Source organism: Podarcis raffonei, chromosome 13, assembly GCF_027172205.1.
Source record: "Podarcis raffonei isolate rPodRaf1 chromosome 13, rPodRaf1.pri, whole genome shotgun sequence".
Classification (NCBI taxonomy): domain Eukaryota; kingdom Metazoa; phylum Chordata; class Lepidosauria; order Squamata; family Lacertidae; genus Podarcis; species Podarcis raffonei.
Genome location: NC_070614.1, coordinates 51,513,158 through 51,533,092, shown reverse-complemented (window position 1 = coordinate 51,533,092; position 19,935 = coordinate 51,513,158). Strand labels below are relative to the sequence as shown.

Genomic DNA, 19,935 nt, shown 5'->3' with positions numbered 1-19,935 from the left:
AATTTCAAAGGAAGCAGCTCCTCTCCCTCCCTCCCTGCCGGCCAGGGAGGAGGGAGGCTCCAACTGTGTTGCTTGGCTGTGTTGCTCACCCAATAAGGAGTCTAAGAACGACTGGGGGGTGGAGCTTGCATGCCTTGTGTGTGGCTAGTTAATGCAAGCTGAGGGGGTTTTTGAATGCTGGACGCCATTTTGTTGCATGTGCTGCTGCAAACTTTGCAGTGCAAAGCCAGGCCGGGGAGCCATCTTAAGTTGAGGCTGCATAGGCCTTGTGGTGCATGTGATTCAGATTCTATTCAGTTGAACCTCTGGTTACAAAGTTGGTTGGACAGTGTTCTCGAAGCTACCAGCATGAGTTTGACCAGACTGCAGGAGGACAGGAAGACTGGAGTGCCTGGAACAGGTGAGGCTGCAGGTCCCTTATTTTGGCTGCTGGTCCCTTATTTTCAAGGCTGCTGGTCCCTTATTTTCAAATCTGTAAGTTGACAGCTATGGCATTCTGGTCTCACTTTTCTCCTGAGTTCTCTGTCCAACCTGGGCATGTAGCAGCCAGGGTATAGTGCAGCTAATGGGATGAACTTCAGTGCTCTGGAATAGTCTTATCTCCTCCCCATAATGACACGCTGATCTCAGCTAATTTGCACAATATATGGAGCAGAATTTGGGCTCCCAGCATCCATATTTATCATTTTTGTTCAATGGGAAAGAACATCAGCTGTGATGACCTGGAGTTGCAGGAGGTTGACCCTCTTCCGATGCAACAGTTTCATGAGTCTGTGTAAAGTGTATTTGTGGCAAACAGGACAGTAATGTTTCTCTTGCCCACTTAACCAGATGGGCAACCCCAGAGGGTGTGTGTGTGTGTGTATCTATCTATCTATCTATCTATCTATCTATCTATCTTATCTGAGAGAGAGAGAGAGAGAGAGAGAGAGACCAACCCAGTTAACCATGGCCATTGTACTTTATTCATAAGGTGACATTGGCTAGTATCCAAGACGTCAATCCAACGCGTCTGGTTCTTGGTCCCAGTTAGGGTTCTCCCCTCTAGGCTTGGGCCCACCACTCTTCTTGGCCATCATGACCTCGCTTACGCCCAGCAGCGTGACGGCCGTCTGGGTCGCAAGCATGATGCCTCGGTACTTCACCAAGAACGGGTCAAACAGCCCTTCCTTGGCGGCATCAATGGTGCCCGCCTCCTCGCTCGCCAGCCTGAGGCCTGTGTTCTGGGTGCCCAGCTGGTGCTGCACCTCAATCTTGGCCATCACCTCATTGACCGGCAGGCCTGCGTTTTCCGCCAGGGTAGCCGGGAGGGTCTTCAGGGCCTGGGAAAACTCCAAGATGCCGTACTGCTCGGATCCGGGAAAGTACATCCCCAAGGTGCTGAGCCGCACCGACAGCGCCATCTCGGTGGCCCCGGCGCCAGGCAGCAGCCGGGCATCGCTGCCCAAGACCTTGTAGACGTTGATGCCATCGTGGATGGCCTCCTCCACACAGTCTAACATCTCCGTGGTGGCCCCTCTGAGCATGATGGTGACCACAGGGCAAGCGATGCCGTCTTGGCTGAAGACGACCACGTTGGTGCTGCCAATCTCGCTCATGTAGACGCGGCGGCAGTGGCCCAGCTCCTCAGGCGCCGGCGGGGTCACAGTCAGCAGCAGAGTGGCCCCCACCGCCTTGCACAGGTGCTGTAGCTCCATCCGGGAGCACAGCCGGACAACCATCAGCCGGTACCGGTTGGCATAGAAGAGTGCCAACTCATGTACCTTGCCCCCGACCACCACCACGGTGACGCCGGCTCTGGCCAGGTCCAGAATCCGCTGCTCGATGATGTTCTCCTCGCTTTTGCTGAAGAGCTTGATGTCCGACGCGCTGTTGAAGACGACGGTGCTCTTCGCCTCGAAACCAGACGGGCCAAAGCAGCAGGAGTAGGCCGCAATGCGGGCCCTCTCCACGCGCCGGACGATCCCTTCGGCCTCCGCGCAGACGACCACCCCTTCCACCACGCTGGAGTCGGCCACCCCGCCCCCGAGGATCTTGCAGACGCGGATGAGGTCCGCGTTGAAGGCCGCGCGGTCCGGCGGCAGCACCAGGATGCAGGCCTTGGCCACCAGCCTGGCCAAGGCTTTTTGGTGTCCGAAGACCTTGCTGCCCACGGCAGCCTGCAGGACCCACAGCACCTCTTCGACGTCGCGCGGGTTCTTCAGGACGTAGCAGGACAGGCCGGGGAGCAAGCGCAGGACCTCCTTGCAGGCCATCTCGTAGCCGGCCCGGATGTGGACCACCGGCAGCCCTGAATGAAGGAGCTTTTCGGCGTTCTCCAAGAGTGCCCCGGCCAAGAGGATGACGAAATTGGTCCCGTCCCCCGTCTCCACGTCCTGCGTCTCGGCCGCGGTGCGGAGAAGGCAGGCCACCGGGTTCTCTAGCTCCAGCTCCCGGAGGATGGTGGCGGCGTGGGAGGTGTGGAAGTTCTTGCCGAGGTGGTTGACCACCAGCTTGTTGCGGCCCAGGGGGCCGTAGCAGGTGCGCAAGGAGCGCACCAAGGCCTTGCAGGCTGTGAGGTTGCTGAAGAGGGTTTCCTGCAGGCCGCTGAAGTACTTCATGCCCGCCTTGAGCATCTGGGGCAGCCCGGGGGCTTGGGGGACGTGGGCAGCCATCACCTGTGGAGGGAGAGGCACAGGGTGGGCTTCAGTGTTTGGAAAGTCCACCTGGCTGTGGGAAAGCGCCATCTCCAGCCCCTGGTAGGATTTAGGGATGTGGGAAACCAGCCACGGCAGCCATTTTGTAAATGCAGGGCCATTTCGTAAATACAGGGCCAGGTATATGGCCTCAGCCCAGTATACCTTCACCCCCATTGTTCTGCCCAGACACTGAGGTCCAGCTCTGAGGGCCTTCTGGCAGTTCTCTTACTGCGGGAAGCGAAGTTACAGGGAACCAGGCAGAGGGCCTTCTCGGTGGTGGCACCCGCCCTGTGGAACGCCCTCCCACCAGATGTCAAAGAGATAAACAACTACCTGACATAGAAGACATCTGAAGGCAGCCCTGTTCAGGGAAGCTTTTAATATTTGATGAATTATTGTATTTTAATATTTTGTTGGAAGCTGCCTGGAGTGGCTGGGGAAACCCAGCCAGATGGGCGGGGTACAAATAATAAATTACTATTACTATTCTGCCTCCTCCTCCACCCTCCACCCTTTCTCCCCTGCTGTCTCCGCACCTCTCACAGCCTCCCAAAATCCTCATGAAGATTCAACGTTTTAGTCAAAATTTATCCCAATAGACCCATTTTTCTATACGGATTCCTCTAACGCACCTACTGTTGAAAAGCAATTTTCCCAGATGTAATGAAGTTTTGCATAGAATATTTTTTCCAACATATCCATTTTTGCAAAGCACTTTTCCTTAATACACTATACCGGATTTTCCCAAACATAATGCATTCTTGTACGCCTTTTTCACTCATCTGTGCAAATACAGTGGCACCTTGGTTCCCAAACGCCTTGGTTCTCAAACGCCTTGGTTCCCAAACATCTTGGTTCCCAAACGCCTTGGTTCTCAAACGCTGAAAACTCGGAAGTGTTCCGGTTTCTGAACATTTTTCGGAAGCTGAACGTCCGATGCGGCTGTCGGCTATTGTTTCCGGGGCACCTGCACCAATCAGAAGCTGCGCCTTCGTTTTTGAACATTTCGTAAGTCAAACGGACTTCCGGAATGGATTAAGTTTGGCACTTTTGTTTCTGCTACTTATTTTACGTTTTTGTTTTTAAAGCTTTTTTGGTTAATTTGTTTTTGTGACTGTGTGGAACCCAGTTCAGCTACTGATTGATTGTGCGACTGCAGAAATGGATAAAATCCCCCCATCCAAACAAGGACTAGCATCAGTGCAGGTATGAATTATTATTATTTTTAATTTTTATCATCAACAATACTGTCTTATTTATTTTATAGTACAGTACATTGATTATTGCTTTCATTTTATGGATCAAAGGTTTTGTTAGATTGCTGTTTTAGGCGTTGTTTTTAAAAGTCTGGAACGGATTGATCCATTTTGCATTACTTTCTATGGAAAAGTGTGACTTGGTTTTGGAACGCTTTGCTTTTAGAATGGACTTCCAGAATGGATTAAGTCTGAGAATCAAGGTACCACTGTATATGGATACTTTGCCCTAGCATATGAATTTTCGAATGCATTATGTGGCTGGAAAAAGGCACGGTAAAATCCAAGAAGGGCGCGTTGCGAAGGACGGCTTGTGTTTAGGTTCGTGTGTCATTTCGGGAAATGTGAACAAGGTAAATTTGCCCTTTTAATGTAAGTAAAGGTAAAGGGACCCCTGACCATTAAGTCCAGTCGTGGCCGACTCTGGGGTTGCAGCGCTCATCTTGCTTTACTGGCCGAGGGAGCCGGCTTAGTCATGTGGCCAGCATGACTAAGCCGCTTCTGGCGAACCAGAGCAGCGCACGGAAACGCCGTTTACCTTCCCGCCAGAGCGGTACCTATTTATCTACTTGCACTTCCACATGCTTTTGAACTGCTAGGTTGGCAGGAGCAGGGACCGAACAATGGGAGCTCACCCCGTTGCGGGGATTTGAACCCCCGACCTTCTGATCGGCAAGTCCAAGGCTCTGTGGTTTAACCCACAGTGCCACCCGTGTCCCTTTTTAATGTGAAGTGGATCAAATTTCCCCCCTGCCCCTGTTATGGCTCCCAGGAACCCTGTGCAATGTCCCTTCTTTTCCCCTTCACACCCTGCCTCAAAACCCACCTTTTCCACGAGCCCCTTAACACCACCACTTTCTTCCCATTCCTTCCTGAAACGGAGCCTAAGAATGTATATTATCACTTAGCTCTAAGGCTTTACCTGCTGCTTTCATTTTGTGTCTGTTTATACAGGCTGCCTTGAAATCTAGCCCGATGGAAGGTTTTAATAAATAAAACGCATCTGTGTCGCCAGGGGTGGACTTTGGTACTGTGGCACCCTGTGCGAGGCCAAAATTGGGCGCCCCCAAATGGATCTCCTCAGTTATGGAACTTCTCAATCTTGCACCCCATCGGCTTGGCGTCCTGCATGGGGGAACCATCCCAAATCTGGTGCCAGTTTCACTGTAATACTTGCAGATTCGTCCTTGTTTATGGCTGCCTGCATTCCCTTCCCCTTCCTCTGTTCCTTTGGGTTATTCGTCGTATTGTAGGTCCCTTGCGGGCAGGGACCTGCCTGCTTAATTGTTGGCAACAGCACACTTTCCACAGGTGCCACGATACAGATTAAGATGTGTGTCTTATACCAGCTGTCCAAAATTGCTAAGAATATGGCTGTGTCAAGCCTCAAGTTTAACCCTGTGGGCTGCTTTCCCTTAAAAGAAAACACCACATTTTTTGCTCTATAAGACTCACTTTTTCCCTCCTGAAAAGTAAGGGGAAATGTGTGTGCGTCTTATGGAGCGAATGCAGGCTGCGCAGCTATCCCAGAAGCTGGAACAGCAAGAGCGATTGCTGCTTTCACTGCGCAGTGATCCCTCTTGCTGTTCTGGCTTCTGGGATTCAGAATATTTTTTTTCTTGTTTTCCTCCTCCAAAAATTAGGTGCGTCTTGTGGTCTGGTGCGTCTTATAGAGCGAAAAATACGGTAGATTGCCAGTGGTTAATGCCTCTCCCCCTTCTCTCTAAGGTCTTGGGGCTTTAGGTAAAGGTAAAGGTACCCCTGCCCGTACGGGCCAGTCTTGACAGACTCTAGGGTTGTGCGCCCATCTCACTCAAGAGGCCGGGGGCCAGCGCTGTCCGGAGACACTTCCAGGTCACGTGGCCAGCGTGACGAAGCTGCTCTGGTGAGCCAGCACCAGCGCAGCACACGGAAACGCCGTTTACCTTCCCGCTATAAAGCAGTACCGATTTATCTGCTCGCACTTAAGGGTGCTTTCGAACTGCTAGGTGGGCAGGAGCAGGGACCGAGCAACGGGAGCTCACCCCGCCGCGGGGATTCGAACCGCCGACCATGCGATCGGCAAGTCCTAGGCGCTGAGGTTTTACCCACAGCGCCACCCGCGTCCCTTGGGGCTTTAGACAGCCTGAAAACCGCACCCCTTCACTTGCCCCTACAACCTTCTGCCCGTGCATCAAGAGGCAACCTACTGGAGCAAAGCGAGAATAGACGTCTGGAGATTGCTAGGGAGCTCCGAGGTGCCAGGACTCGGCTGGCAGAATCAGCCGTTTAACGGCTGCTTCTGGGGTGGGAGGTCGAGGGGGGTGATGTCACAGTGGCACATTCCAGCGGGCACAGAGCACCTTCCTGTGAGGCCATGTGGTGACCCAGGCACAGAGTAACCCTCCTTCTGCACTGTCCCTGCCGACTGCCAGCCCAGCTTCTGATGCACAAAGCACGTCCCTGCTGGGGTAGACTGCCACTGGACGAGACGTAAAGGTGCAAAGGCGCTCGTATCTATAGTGGTACCTCGGGTTAAGTACTTAATTCGTTCCGGAGGTCCGTTCTTAACCTGAAACTGTTCTTAACCTGAAGCACCACTTTAGCTAATGGGGCCTCCTGCTGCCGCCGCGCCACTGGAGCACAATTTCTGTTCTCATCCTGAAGCAAAGTTATTAACCCGAGGTACTATTTCTGGGTTAGTGGAGTCTGTAACCTGAAGCGTCTGTAACCTGAAGTGTATGTAACCCGAGGTACCACTGTATTGATGTCACAGGCTGCAGAGTTGTTCCAAGACATTTCTGCACCTGATCCAGTAAAAAGAAAGAAAACCTTTTATCATATGTGGTGGACCTGTAAAGTAATAAAAAAATTCTGGGAAATGATATGTAATGAAATGAAAAAAATGTTTAAAACAACCTTTGTTTAAAAACCCCCAAAAGCTTTTCTATTAGGAATTATATGGTACCGAGATCCCAAAGGACCAGAAAAGACTGTTCACGTATGTGACAACAGCCGCACGGATGCTACTAGCCCAGAGATGGAAGGAAGAGACAGCCCTGACTGTAGCCTTATTGGAGTTCACCGATTGGGTCTGCGTTGCTCCAGGACAGGAGGAAGGAAGTCAAAATGACACCGAGTTGGTTCAAAGAAAGAGCTTATTCTGCTCTCTGGATAGCAGAAGGCACTTGCGTGGTGAGTCCACAGCAAGTCCAAAGAAATGACAAGTTTCATGCAATATATATATCCTCCAGGCACCCTCTCCCTCCTTCCAACCACGTCAGCCTATGTATGCAGGTTGACATCACATATGTTCCTGCTCTGGTACTCTCAACCGTAAAAGGATCTTCCTTCCTGTACTTCTGACCATAAAAGGATCTTCCTCTTCCTACTCTGGGGAAGAGGTAATAATCTCCGGGAACACGCTCTGGCATTTGTTCCCGGACCTGGGTTTGTGTGTCAGAGTGTGTTCAGGACGTAAGATAAAGCACAGACATGTCTTCTCTCTGTTCTGTGCTACTACTGTTACAGTGAAGGCCATAGTTGCCGTCACAACTGATAAAGGAGAGGGCTCTCAGCACTTGTATATACAGCAGGGCTTTTGTTTATGCATTGAGCTCAGAGCTCGAGTTAATGGATTTTAGCTAAGGAAAAATAGGGATTTTGGTGCAGTTTCAAACTGCCTGCACAGTCAGTTTTGGGTTTTGGAAACCCATTCCTTCATGACCAGAGAAGAATGGCAAACCAAGTTGACGGACTATGCTGAAATGGCAAAATTAAGCGGGAAGCTCAGGAACCAAGAAGACAAGAACTTCAAAAAAGAATGGGAAAAGTTCATAATCTATATACAAGATCATCGTAAGCAGGTTAAAACATTGGCAGGGTTTTAAACACACTTGTAACAGAATCGATGCATAATTTAGAAAGATAAAGAAAGTGAAGAGGTATTGATAAGCAAATGAAAATAGGCTCAATAGGACCCATGGAAGGGGGGCAGTCAGGAAATTCAGAGTAATCTTGATATTTGGATTTGGAAATTGGTTTTGTTGTATGTTTATATTTTTGAAAATCAAATATTTATTTCATAAAAGGGGAAAAAAGAACCTTTCACTAATGACGTAGGGTGCAATCCATTACGACACACTCCTGTGGAAAACCTGTTGAATGGACTGTGGCTTGTCATTCCCTCTTGTAAGAATGTAAAAATAAGGGTGCTGGATCAGGCCCCTGGCCATAGGGCCAGCCAGTGGCCAGCCAGATGCCTCTTTCGGGAAACCCACATGCAGAATCCGAGCTCAACAGCGTTCTCTCCCTCCAGCAACTGCTGATACTCTAAGGGTCCCTATTTTCCAGGGACAGCCCCGGATTTACAAAAGCCATCCTGGTTTCTGATTTGATCCCGGAATGTCCCGCTTTTCCTTCGGACGTCCCTATTTTCATCAGAGAAATGTTGGAGGGTATGCAGCTGGTACCCAGAAACATCACGGCCTCCAGCCACAGAGGCCGAGCGGAGCCATTGTGGCTAGTGGCCATCGACAGCCTTCTCCGTGAATTTGTCTAAATGGATTTGAAGCTGGAAGAATTAGCCAGTTGGGGCTGGCAGATCTCTCATGTCCCTGGTCTTTAATAGAATGTGGGGAAGGTGTTGTTTTGAGGGTTTAGGGCAGGGTTTGAGGAGAGAGAGTTACTACTGTATTGTCTTTTTTGGGGGAGCCATAGGGAAAATAATGGAGCCACCCCAGGAATTGGTGCCGTTTTGGAACAGGCTGGATTAGATGCTCTGTTTGTGTGATGGCGAGACTCTGGGACTGTGCTGATTCCGCTGTGGGGCAGGCGTAGTCTGGGATGGCCTCTGTTATGTACTGAGTTGCATAGTTTGGAACTGCAGCAGTTTGATTGGTCCTAGAACAATAGGATCCAAAATGCAGCAGTCTGATTGGTCCTAGAACAATAGGATTCAGAATGCAGCAGTCTGATTGGTCCTAGAACAATGCAGCCGTCTGATTGGTCGGCAGGAGCCACCCAATCCAGCTCCAGATAGAAGTGAATCCACAACCTGATTGGCCTACAGGAGAATTCCGGAATTAGCCAATCACGTGCAGCCCATTGTGTAAATAATGTATATAAAGCAGATACTTTGAGGGGACTTCCATTCCTCCTCACCACTATGAGCTGAATAAAGAGCATGAAATCCACTCTTGACTCTGAGTATATTTCAGCCTCCTTCTCATAACTGTTTTTCAAGCCATCTGTCCAAAATCCAGCAAAACGGATTTGAACGAAGACACCGCTGGGACCCTGATGTTACCCTGCAAGGGTAACTGGGTGGCACTGGCTGCTCTGAACCTTCCCACCGCTCTGAGCTGAGCCAGATTGGTGTGCCAAACAGGCCTCAGAGCATGCTGTGCCCTGGCATTTTGTCAGAGGGTGGCATTCTCCCACCCGCTTGTAATGGGGTACTTAGAAAGTCATCACTGGGCAATTTACCTAATGATGCCCCTCGTGTGAAGACTTTAATGACTTCGGGGTTTTTTAAAAAAAAAAATCCCTTCATTTATCTAGGCCACATGAATTTCTCAGCCGGCAGCTGGACTGTTTGGGTAGCAACAAGACAGCCGGACCAACTTTAGCGTCCAAGGAGAAATTTCTGGGCACGCCTAAACTAACAGCCTGTGTTCCCGGCGCTGGAAGAGCAGGGGGTTTTGGATGGCAAGGAATCCGAAGTCTCTGGGAAAACTTAGCACCATTGTTTTCATTCTGCGGTGGCGTTGAGGCGAGGGCTGAATACTTTCAGGGCACACTGTGATAGGAATTTTGAGGTCTTAGATATATGGTAATGTTCATAAATGTACCAGCCAAGCACGTACATAGATCAGCACAGGAAGACCGACCTGAAGCCATTTTGATTCCTAAACTGAGCAAATGTTTTCTCTGCAAGGTCAAAGTGGAAAAGCTTCCCCATTGTCTTTTCCTTCACAAATCCTGTCTTGGGGGTATGTCTGTGTTTGAATAGGGTATGAGCCTGTGACCTGGCCCAGGAACTAAGTATTTATCACTACAAAAGAATGGCCAGGCTACCCAGGCAATCCAATCAAGTAACCTGCCAGACAGGAGATAAACAACAACAGGAGAAAAACAATATTCAAATTTCTGTTTTAGACCGCCTTTTCTGTGATGTAGGTGTGATGTATCTGAGGGGTGGTCTGAGGCTACACCCCTTCTATGATGTATGTATGATGTTTCTGGGGGTGGTCTTGATCTACAGGGTGGCAATTTCAAAAGTCCTTATAAGGCCTTGCACGCCATTTTTCGGGGTCTCTCCTGCGGGTGAGGGGAGCACCCTGTCAGTGGCGTAGCGTCGGTTGTCAGCACCCGGGGCAAGGCAAGTAATTTGCGCCCCCTAACCCGTGGAGTGAGTGAGTGAGCCAGGTAGGGGCAGAGAGCTGCGAGTGCAAGCGCGCCCCCCCAGATGTTGCGCCCGGCCCCCCCTGCACCCCCACGCTACGCCACTGCACCCTGTTGCAACAGATCAATAAAGATCAAGCTTACTAGCTGCTTTGCTTCTCAATATTCTCTGGTTGACCTCTGTTATTTTCTCCTACCAATAGGGAACCTATGTAAGGACTCTATACGGGCTCTTGGATACCCCATAAGGGAAAAGGGCAATTTTTGTTTACAACAACACCCAATGCACATTTAAAGCGCACGGATTCCCCCAAAAGAATCCCGGGAGCTGCATTTTGCTCTGCAAGGGGGAAACTACAGTTCCCATGTTAACTTTTTTGGGGGGCATAGAACCGTCACGGTCCCTTCCAACTCTATGATTCTGCTGGGGTTAAGCTTGGGCTGTGCATCTTAAGAGCCACAGCTTCAGATTTCCTGCTTGGTGTTGGCCTTCTTATTGAAACAACCGATGGAAAACCGTGGCCTCAGATTCTGTTAAGTTGTGGGCAAACGTATCAGACGACACAGCGATTCTTCAAACAGCTCTTGTTTATTCACAGGCCAGAAGAGAACTGAACTGAAGGGTTCAGCCAGCCTGCTTATATAGAGCTCCACTAGAACGCAACAGTAACCATTTTCTGTAACTAGCCAATCACTGAACGTCACTTTCAATCCTTCATTTGCATACCAACTATCCAATCACTGAACGTCGCTTTCGATCCTGCATTTGCATAACTATCTATAGTATCCTCCTGCTGGCCCAGGGTGAGAACTTCAGTACATAACAGATTCAGCCTTGGCACATGAATCCCAACTGTCCCCCACAGCTGAGGAGTCTTCCCCCTGCTCCATGGGCCTGGCTTTTTCCCCCTTAATTTTTTTTCTTCAATTTTTTAAATTGATTTTCACAAAATTATAGACGCACTAAAAACTAAACAGAAAACAAAAACCAAACCTTATTAAAACTAATCTTATTAACATTGTTAAGTGACTTCCTCGTGTCCCCCTGGTTGGGTTTCAATGCATATCATTTTAACGGTTTTCCAGTTTCCCCCTTAATTCTTGCCGCTGCTCTGGCCCCTGAAATCTGAGCCCCTGACCCTGGGCCCCCTCTCCTAGAAGGATGCCACCAAGGCCATGCAACCTTTGCCTTCTCTTTTATGCCCTTGCTTCCTTTCCAGATGTTGCCCTGCTACATTCCTAATCGCTCTGGTTCCCTCCGTCCCAGTCGGTCTCCCCCCTCCCTCAGCCCTCCTGTAGTTCTCCCTCTTTCACATGATAATGCCTTTGCCAGAAATATTTGGGCAGTGAATTTCAAAATAATTTTAAAAAGCTGCTGTGTATGTGTTTGGTGAGTGAGAGCAAGACAGGAGGAAGATTTCTGCTCCCAGGGGATCCCGAGCAATAGTGATTTTGGCCCTCGAGAAATTGCTTGGACTGTGGAGAAGACTGATTTGGGCCTGCAAAGAGGTGTTCTCTCCCAGGGCTGGGCGCAGCAGAAATGATGCTAAATGAATGGTGATGTGCCTTTTTGGGCTTACCCAATAAAAGAAAAATGAGATTTTTGCAGCATTCACAGTAGGCTTGTTTTGAGTGAGTCTTGCTTCGGAGTTCCCCAAATGTTGAAGGGGTGGTGAAGGAAGGATTGTATCCAGGGGTATGTCTTTCTCCAACCTGTCTTAGAATGGGCAGCCTCTGGTGTTAAGTTGTGGGTGAACATATCAGACAACACAGCAATTCTTCAAACAGCTCTTGTTTATTCACAGGCCAGAACTGAACTAAAGGGTTCAGCCAGCCTGCTTATATAGAGCTCCACTAGAACGCAACAGTAACCATTTTCTGTAACTATCCAATCACTGAACGTCACTTTCAATCCCTTATTTGCATATGTGGACCAGAGTGAAAACTATTTACAGTATCCCCCTGCTGGCCCAGGGTGAGAACTTCAGTACATAACATCTGGAGACTAGAATGGGCAACCGCTAGCCCGATCTTGCAGAAAGGGGCAAAGCAACCCCCTCTAGTCAGACTGCTAAGAAAGAGCTGAACCGGGCACCCCATGTTTCCATCTTCCAGTCCAGAGACTTAGGCTCCACTTGCACTGCACATTTAAAGTACTACTGTACTACTTCAACAGTCATGACCTCCTCTAAATAATCCTGGAAATTGCGGTTTGATAAGAGTGCTGAGAGTTTTTATGGGGGCCCCATTCCCCTCAGAGAACCACAATTCCCGGAGCGGTTTAACGGTCAATCTCTCTTGCCAAGGAACTCTGGGATTGTAGCCCTGGGAGGGTTCTCTGAGCAGCGCCTTAAAAAACGGCAGCTCCCAGGATTATTTTGGGGAAGCCATGACTGTTGAAAGTGCTGTGACCCTGCTTTAAATGCATCGCACAGTTGCTTTGCCAGCTCCTAACAGCTGGGAGGCAGGAGGGGGGCAAAGAGTTTTTATAAGAGAAATTGCAAGGTGGGTGGACAGGAGAGCAACATGCAAGGAATGGATACAATGGTACCTCGTGTTACATATGCTTCAGGCTACAGACTCCGCTAACCCAGAAATAGTACCTTGGGTTAAGAACTTTGCTTCAGGATGAGAACAGAAATCGTGCTCCAGCGGCGTGGCAGCAGCGGGAGGCCCCATTAGCTAAAGTGGTGCTTCAGTTTCAGGTTAAGAATGGACCTCTGGAACGAATTAATTTCTTAACCTGAGGTACCACTGTAGCTAGTTCTCTATTTGTGATAAGAAACTGCCTTATACCATCTTAGGCCATTGGGATCCATTAGCTGCCTACACTGACTGGCAGTGGTAGCTTTCCAGGAATCAATGGCTCTTTCCACCCATCTCAGAATTCAGAAATGCAAGTGGTGTAGAAGTCGGATGGAGGGCCATGTGCATTACTGTGAGAGTAGCTGACATACCCCTATGAAAAAAATGAGAACAAGTAACCTAGGCCCCAAACAGCTTAAAAGACACCTCCAGCCCTACAGACCCTCTCTGGTGCTGAGATTGACATAGGGGGTCCTTTTGGTAGTAGCTCTGCCCTCAGAGGCTCAGAGAGGTGGGTGCTGACCCGGGAAAGGGCCTTATTTGTGGTGGCCCCAAAGCTGTTTAACTCCCTCCCCACAGGGGTGCGCCTGGCACCTTCATTACAGAGCTTTAGGAGAATGCTTGAGGTGTCCCTCTTCACCTTTGCTTTTGTCATTTGAGGGGTATGTTTGTAGGAACTTCCTTATTTTTATGGTTGTAAGTTGTTTTAAATGGCTTTTGATGCCTGGTTTTGACGCGGGTGGCGCTGTGGGTTAAACCACAGAGCCTAGGACTTGCCGATCAGAAGGTTGGCGGTTCGAATCCCCACGACGGGGTGGGCTCCCGTTGCTTGGTCCTTGCTCCTGCCAACCTAGCAGTTCGAAAGCACATCAAAGTGCAAGTAGATCAATAGGTACCGCTCCGGCGGGAAGGTAAACGGCGTTTCCATGCACTGCTCTGGTTCGCCAGAAGCGGCTTAGTCATGCTGGCCACATGACCCGGAAGCTGTACGCCGGCTCCCTCGGCCAATAAAGCGAGATGAGCGCCGCAACCCCAGAGTCGGTCACGACTGGACCTAATGTTCAGGGATCCCTTTACCCCTTTACCTTTACCTTTGATGCTGTAACCCGCCCTGGGACCTTGGGGTGAAGCCTGAGTAATAAACAAGGCAAACAAAACAAAACAAAGCAAAATGGAGTAAAGTAAGGAAAACTTGCCTGCCGTAAGCTATGCAACCTGCACACAGAGCCAGAGAGCTCCCCCAGCCCTAAGCAAAAGCACAAGTTGGAGGCAATAAGCCTACAATGCATCCTTTAAATGTTTTTATTTTTCCCCCCCAGGAGCTTTGAAAGACAGAAGCAGACGCCTTGGGGACGCTGACTGCCTTCAGGTGTTTTGGGGTGAAGGGGCTCAGCCTTGCCAGTGTGTGTGAGGCCTCCTCTGTTGCTCTCCAACTCCCCCCGCCCACCTCTGCCTGGAAGAAGGAGAATCCATTTGGAGTCTCATTATTAGCATCACCCGTGACTCCCAGGTAGCATAGCATCCCCAGTCCGCTGCCAGGAAGGTAGATTAGCTGGATGTTTTGCAAGGTCTTATCGGCCCGGGAGCTGCCACTGGTCTTGGATTATCAGCAAGCTCCCAGCGAGCCCTGTTATTAAGTCCCTATCTTCCGGTTGCCACCACAAGCTGCTCAGGCGGTGGTGCGCCTTTGATGGACGTGAGTTGGCAACAAAGGGTACCAGGGGGAAAGGAAGGGAAATGCAGCCTCATCAGTGAGCTGAAGTGTCAATTTCAAGAAAGCTGGAGGTGGGGGGCGGCGGCAGGGAGGAACGGGACAGGAAGGGCACGTTGCCTCAGGGGGTGGACTATATGGAGCATTTTCTCACAGGTAACCAGCCATAATACAAAACTAGGTGGAGAAAATGAGTCTGCTTTACAGGTCGGGAAGGTTGTGGTATGTTGTTGTTGTTGTTCTTTAGTCGTGTCCGACTCCTCGTGACCCCCTGGACCAGAGCACGCCAGGCCCTCCTGTCTTCCACTGCCTCCCACAGTTGGGTCAAACCCATGTTGGTAGCTTTGAGAACACTGTCCAGCCATCTCGTCCTCCGTCGTCCCCTTCTCCTTGTGCCCTCCATCTTTCCCAACATCAGGGTCTTTTCCAGGGAGTCTTCTCTTCTCATGAGGTGGCCAAAGTCTTGGGGCCTCAGCGTCAGGATCTGTCCTTCCAGTGAGCACTCAGGTCTGATTTCCTTAAGAATGGAGAGGTTTGTTCTTCTTGCAGTCCATGGGACTCTCAAGAGTCTCCTCCAGCACCAGAATTCAAAAGCATCCATTCTTTGGCGATCAGGCTTCTTTATGGTCCAGCTCTCACTTCCGTACATCACTACTGGGAAAACCATAGGGGAAGAAATGGAGGCAGTGAGAGATTTTACTTTCTTGTGCTCCATGATCACTGCAGATGGTGACAGCAGCCACGAAATTAAAAGACGCCTGCTTCTTGGGAGAAAAGCAATGACAAACCTAGACAGCATCCTAAAAAGTAAAGACATCACCTTGCCAACAAAGGTCCGTATAGGTTGTGGTATGCATAGGCTTAATTCCTGTGTTTTGGGGTTTCCTCTAAATAGTGAGGTGTTTAGGGCATCATTCAGTTGTGTGGCCATCGCTGCCTCCTGCAGGAGCAAGATCCATATTTTGACGATGCGCTGTGTGAAGGATTTTTTAAAATCTGTCCTGAATCTTCCAACATTCAGCTTCATCACATGATTATGAGTTCTAGTGTTACAGGAGAGGGAGGAAAACTTCTCTCTATCCATTTTCTCCCATAGCTGTCAACTTGCAGATTTGAAAATAAGGGACCAGCAGCCTCGAAAATAAGGGATCAGCAGCCAAAATAAGGAATTTCCCGGGCACAGGTATGTTCAACTTCTGAGCCCCTCTGAGCCAAAGGCAGAAAGCCCAGCCAGCAGCCAAACGAAGCCTCATCAATAAGGGACAGCAATGGGGCATGGCGCTGGGATAAGGGACTGTCCCGCCAAATAAGGGACGCTTGGCAGCTATGCTTTCTCCATGCCAGTCACCATTCTGTCATCAGGTAGGTAGCTGTGTTGGTTTGACGCAGTCAAAACATATAAGAAAAAAAAAATATATATCCAGTAGCACCTTAGAGACCAACTAAGTTTGTTCTTGGTATAAGCTTTTGTGTGCATGCACACTTCTTCAGATACACACTTTTACATTATCTCTAAATACACTTCTGCTCGTCCCGTGCCTAGAAAACACGGGTCTGAGCAGTTTATTGCTTGTCCCATGTTTTCTAGGCAAGGATCTGAGCAGTTTTCCATTTCCCCCACCACATTACCCCTGATAAACGCGCTGTTTTGCGCTGAATTCGGAGCAAATGCCAGTTGGTGGGAAACCCAACTGACATTTGCTCTGGGCTCATCCACACTTACGCCTGTCTTGTGCTTAGAAACCACGACGTCGAGCAGTTTCCCCCTTGCTCAACTCCTTTTCCAGGAAAAACACACTCTTTAGCTAAAGAACAGTGCGGCAAGACAAAGTGTGGACATGCTGTCTTTCAGTGTTAAAGATCAGGTTTAAGTCCAGATGAACCCTGCAACTCCGCTATAGTCCAAATCCCAAATTGTTCTGCCTCCTCTCAGTCTCCTTATCTCTCAGGCACATCAGACTCCCTTTTGCGCTGCACTTTGCTTGGTTTGTACTTTAAAGCTCTGTGTCTGAGCAGTTTCTTTTTCGTTCCAGCGCTTTCCTTGGGAAAACCCACGTCGTTGTGGAATACCAGATTGCTTTTTGCTCTAATTCAGCAGGAAAACTGGGGCGAAGAAACTGCTCAAGACATGGAGCTTTAAAGTAGTGCAGACCCATGTCTGCAAAGCCCAGCGCAAAAGGAAGTGTGAACGAGGCCTCTGATTCACACGGCTTCCGCCTCTAGCTACCATTCCTCAAGGTGGATCCCTTGCGTGGCTTCAGAGTTTAGACAAAGTGCAAACTTAATTGCTCATTAGCGTTGATTGCCTCCCATCCATGACCAGGCTATGTGATGCCACTTTGCATAACACGGCTCACGACAGCTTCAGCAAGCGCACAGCTCACCTGGTCACCGTCTTCCCTATTACGGCGAGATGCATCTGTATTTAAATTACAGTGATTATTTCTAAATTTGCATATTCTAGAAACAGCAATTAGCATATCTGCAAATCTGTATCCTCTTCTGCCCTCTTTTTTCAGTGATGCATTTCCTCTTTTGGGCCGTGCATAAGTGGCCACTCTAGATGAGTGTAAGTGGCTGTGAGTTTGTAGCTTGGAAGAATTGCCGCTTTCAGTCCTGCTGAAATCTTGCTCAGCTGTTTTATAGCATTTTTATCGACTTTACATCTTTTATTGTATTGTGGTCTTGTTAAAATGTCAGATTGCTATTTGTGTTTGGCTTTGTGCACTACCCTGAGAACTTTTAAGTAGACTATCGGCCAACAGTGTTAGCAATCTTGACTGTAATTGTGCTAGCCAAGAGTCCAGCTTCTACAACTGGCAACATTCCTCAGAGATGATCCTTTGCTTGTGTGTGTGAGTTTCATGTTTGATGTAGCGCCCTTCAAATATTGTTGGACTCCAACTGCCATCATCCTCAGCAGCCATCATAGCCAATGGTCAAGGACAATGGAAGCTTGACTCCAGCGATACCTGGAGGGACTGTGTTGAGGATTTCTTCACTAAGCAAAGGTACGTCCATGGTTGGCCACAATAATGTGGAGGGAAGGGAAATATTATTGCTCATGCATTGTGATCCTGCAATATTGTGATTATTGATTCTTTCATATTGGTATCAATTAGAAATCTGTGGTCATGAAATATATATCCTGCTGTACCTTTGCTTAGTGGTTCACTGACACAATGTGAGTCACCTCCACACACACCCATCTTGTTCAATTTCATGTTGAATCCATTTTGATGTTACAATGGCTGGCATTTTGATTCCTGTGGGCATTTTATCCTGGTTGAAAACAGGCCTCCTTATCTTTGTATTTTTGCATTTGGTACTGAGCATATTCCGTCTTGCCTGCACAGCACACACAGTGAAAGGGTCCTGTGCCGGAGCATTCAGATTTTGAGCATGTTGATCAGAAGCCAAAAAACCGCAGCAGGGGTTGCACTTAATTGAGCTGCTGCCAAACTTCCTAGCGTCTCATTCAGGTGATCCGAATGGCATTTGCTGTGGTCAAAATATGAGTTAGCTAACCAACAATGTGCTGCTGCCTTTGAACTGAGTCCTGCCACCTCGCTTTGCCCAATGGAATGGAAAGGGCCTATTAAGGACTGTGGGCGGCCAGAGTACTGCATATTCATTTGAGGACAGCTTCCTTCTCGCTACACACGATGTAAAAACCACTTTTTCCTCAGGTGGCGCATACTGGTTGTCAGGGCTGACATGTCGCCTTCCAGCTCTGGCAAGAGCAGATACGCCTTAGCAGAGCAACACTATGGAGGATCCAATGCAATGCATGCTGGGAGTGTGGCTAAGACAGGACAGCAGCTGCTGGATTATTTACTTATTAGTTATTACTCAACATCAAAAAAATGAAGATCATGGCCACTGGTCCCATCACCTCCTGGCAAATAGAAGGGGAAGAAATGGAGGCAGTGAGAGATTTTACTTTCTTGGGCTCCATGATCACTGCAGATGGTGACAGCAGCAACAAAATTAAAAGACGCCTGCTTCTTGGGAGAAAAGCAATGACAAACCTAGACAGCATCTTAAAAAGCAGAGACATCACCTTGCCAACAAAGGTCCGCATAGTAAAAGCTATGGTTTTCCCAGTAGTGATGTATGGAAGTGAGAGCTGGACCATAAAGAAGGCTGATCGCCGAAGAATGGATGCTTTTGAATTCTGGTGCTGGAGGAGACTCTTGAGAGTCCCATGGACTGCAAGAAGATCAAACCTCTCCATTCTTAAGGAAATCAGACCTGAGTGCTCACTGGAAGGACAGATCGTGAAGCTGAGGCTCCAATACCTTGGCCACCTCATGAGAAGAGAAGACTCTCTGAAAAAGACCCTGATGTTGGGAAAGATGGAGGGCACAAGGAGAAGGGGACGACGGAGGACGAGATGGTTGGACAGTGTTCTCGAAGCTACGAACATGAGTTTGACCAAACTGCGGGAGGCAGTGGAGAACAGAAGTGCCTGGCGTCCTCTGCCAGAGTCATGGAAAGAAGCATATATCACACTTGTACCGAAAATAGAGACTGAAAAGACGCAGCTTAAGAACTACCGTCCCATATCACTGCTTAATGTGGATTACAAAATTTTTGCCGATATTTTGGCTAAAAGACTAAAAAGAGTGTTAGTGGAAGAGATACACAAAGACCAAGCAGGCTTTCTCCCAGGAAGACATTTATCTGACAATGTGAGAAATATAATTAATATTTTAGAGAAACTACAAGTGAATATAAACACTAAGGCAGTTTTAATATTTGTGGATGCGGAGAAAGCTTTTGACAACATTTCTTGGACTTTTATGAAAAAGAACTTACAGGGTATGGGGGTAGGCCAAGGTTTTGAAAACGGTATAAGTGCAATATATTCAGAACAAAAGGCAAAATTAATTGTAAACAATGTGGTGACGGAAGAATTTAAAATAGAAAAAGGGACACAACAAGGTTGCCCAATCTACCCATTGCTTTTTATATCGGTCCTGGAGGTTTTGCTGAACATGATTAGAAGGGACCAGTTGGTTAAGGGTATACAGGTCGGAGCCAAACAGTACAAACTGAGAGCATTTGCAGATGATTTAGTATTGACGTTACAGGAGCCAGAATCTAGTACTAAAAGGGTTTTAGAACTGATTCAAGAATTTGGTCAGGTTGCAGGGTTTAAACTGAATAAGTCAAAAACCAAGGTTTTAGAGAAAAATTTAACACCAATTGAGAGAGAGAGAGGTTTCAGAACATGACAGGTTTAACAGTGGTTAAGAAAGTTAAATACTTGGGGATCAATATGACAGCAAAAAATGGGAATTTATTCAAAGATAAC

At 48.5% G+C, this 19,935-nt stretch overlaps 2 protein-coding genes across 2 annotated transcripts in view; one reads left to right on the top strand and one right to left on the bottom strand.

Annotated features, from left to right (window-relative positions):
• Positions 1–19,935, top strand: part of TNFSF13 (TNF superfamily member 13) — a 239,485-nt gene that overhangs the window by 195,320 nt on the left and 24,230 nt on the right. The gene's annotated exons all lie outside the window — the stretch shown is intronic.
• On the bottom strand, positions 943–6,322 carry LOC128400081 (T-complex protein 1 subunit theta-like). Its single transcript, XM_053362075.1, has 2 exons — positions 6,124–6,322; positions 943–2,657 (listed from the first exon to the last, which is right to left on the bottom strand). Exon 2 carries the CDS (start codon positions 2,652–2,654, stop codon positions 999–1,001), a length of 1,656 nt encoding a protein of 551 aa, XP_053218050.1. The 5' UTR covers positions 2,655–2,657; positions 6,124–6,322; the 3' UTR covers positions 943–998.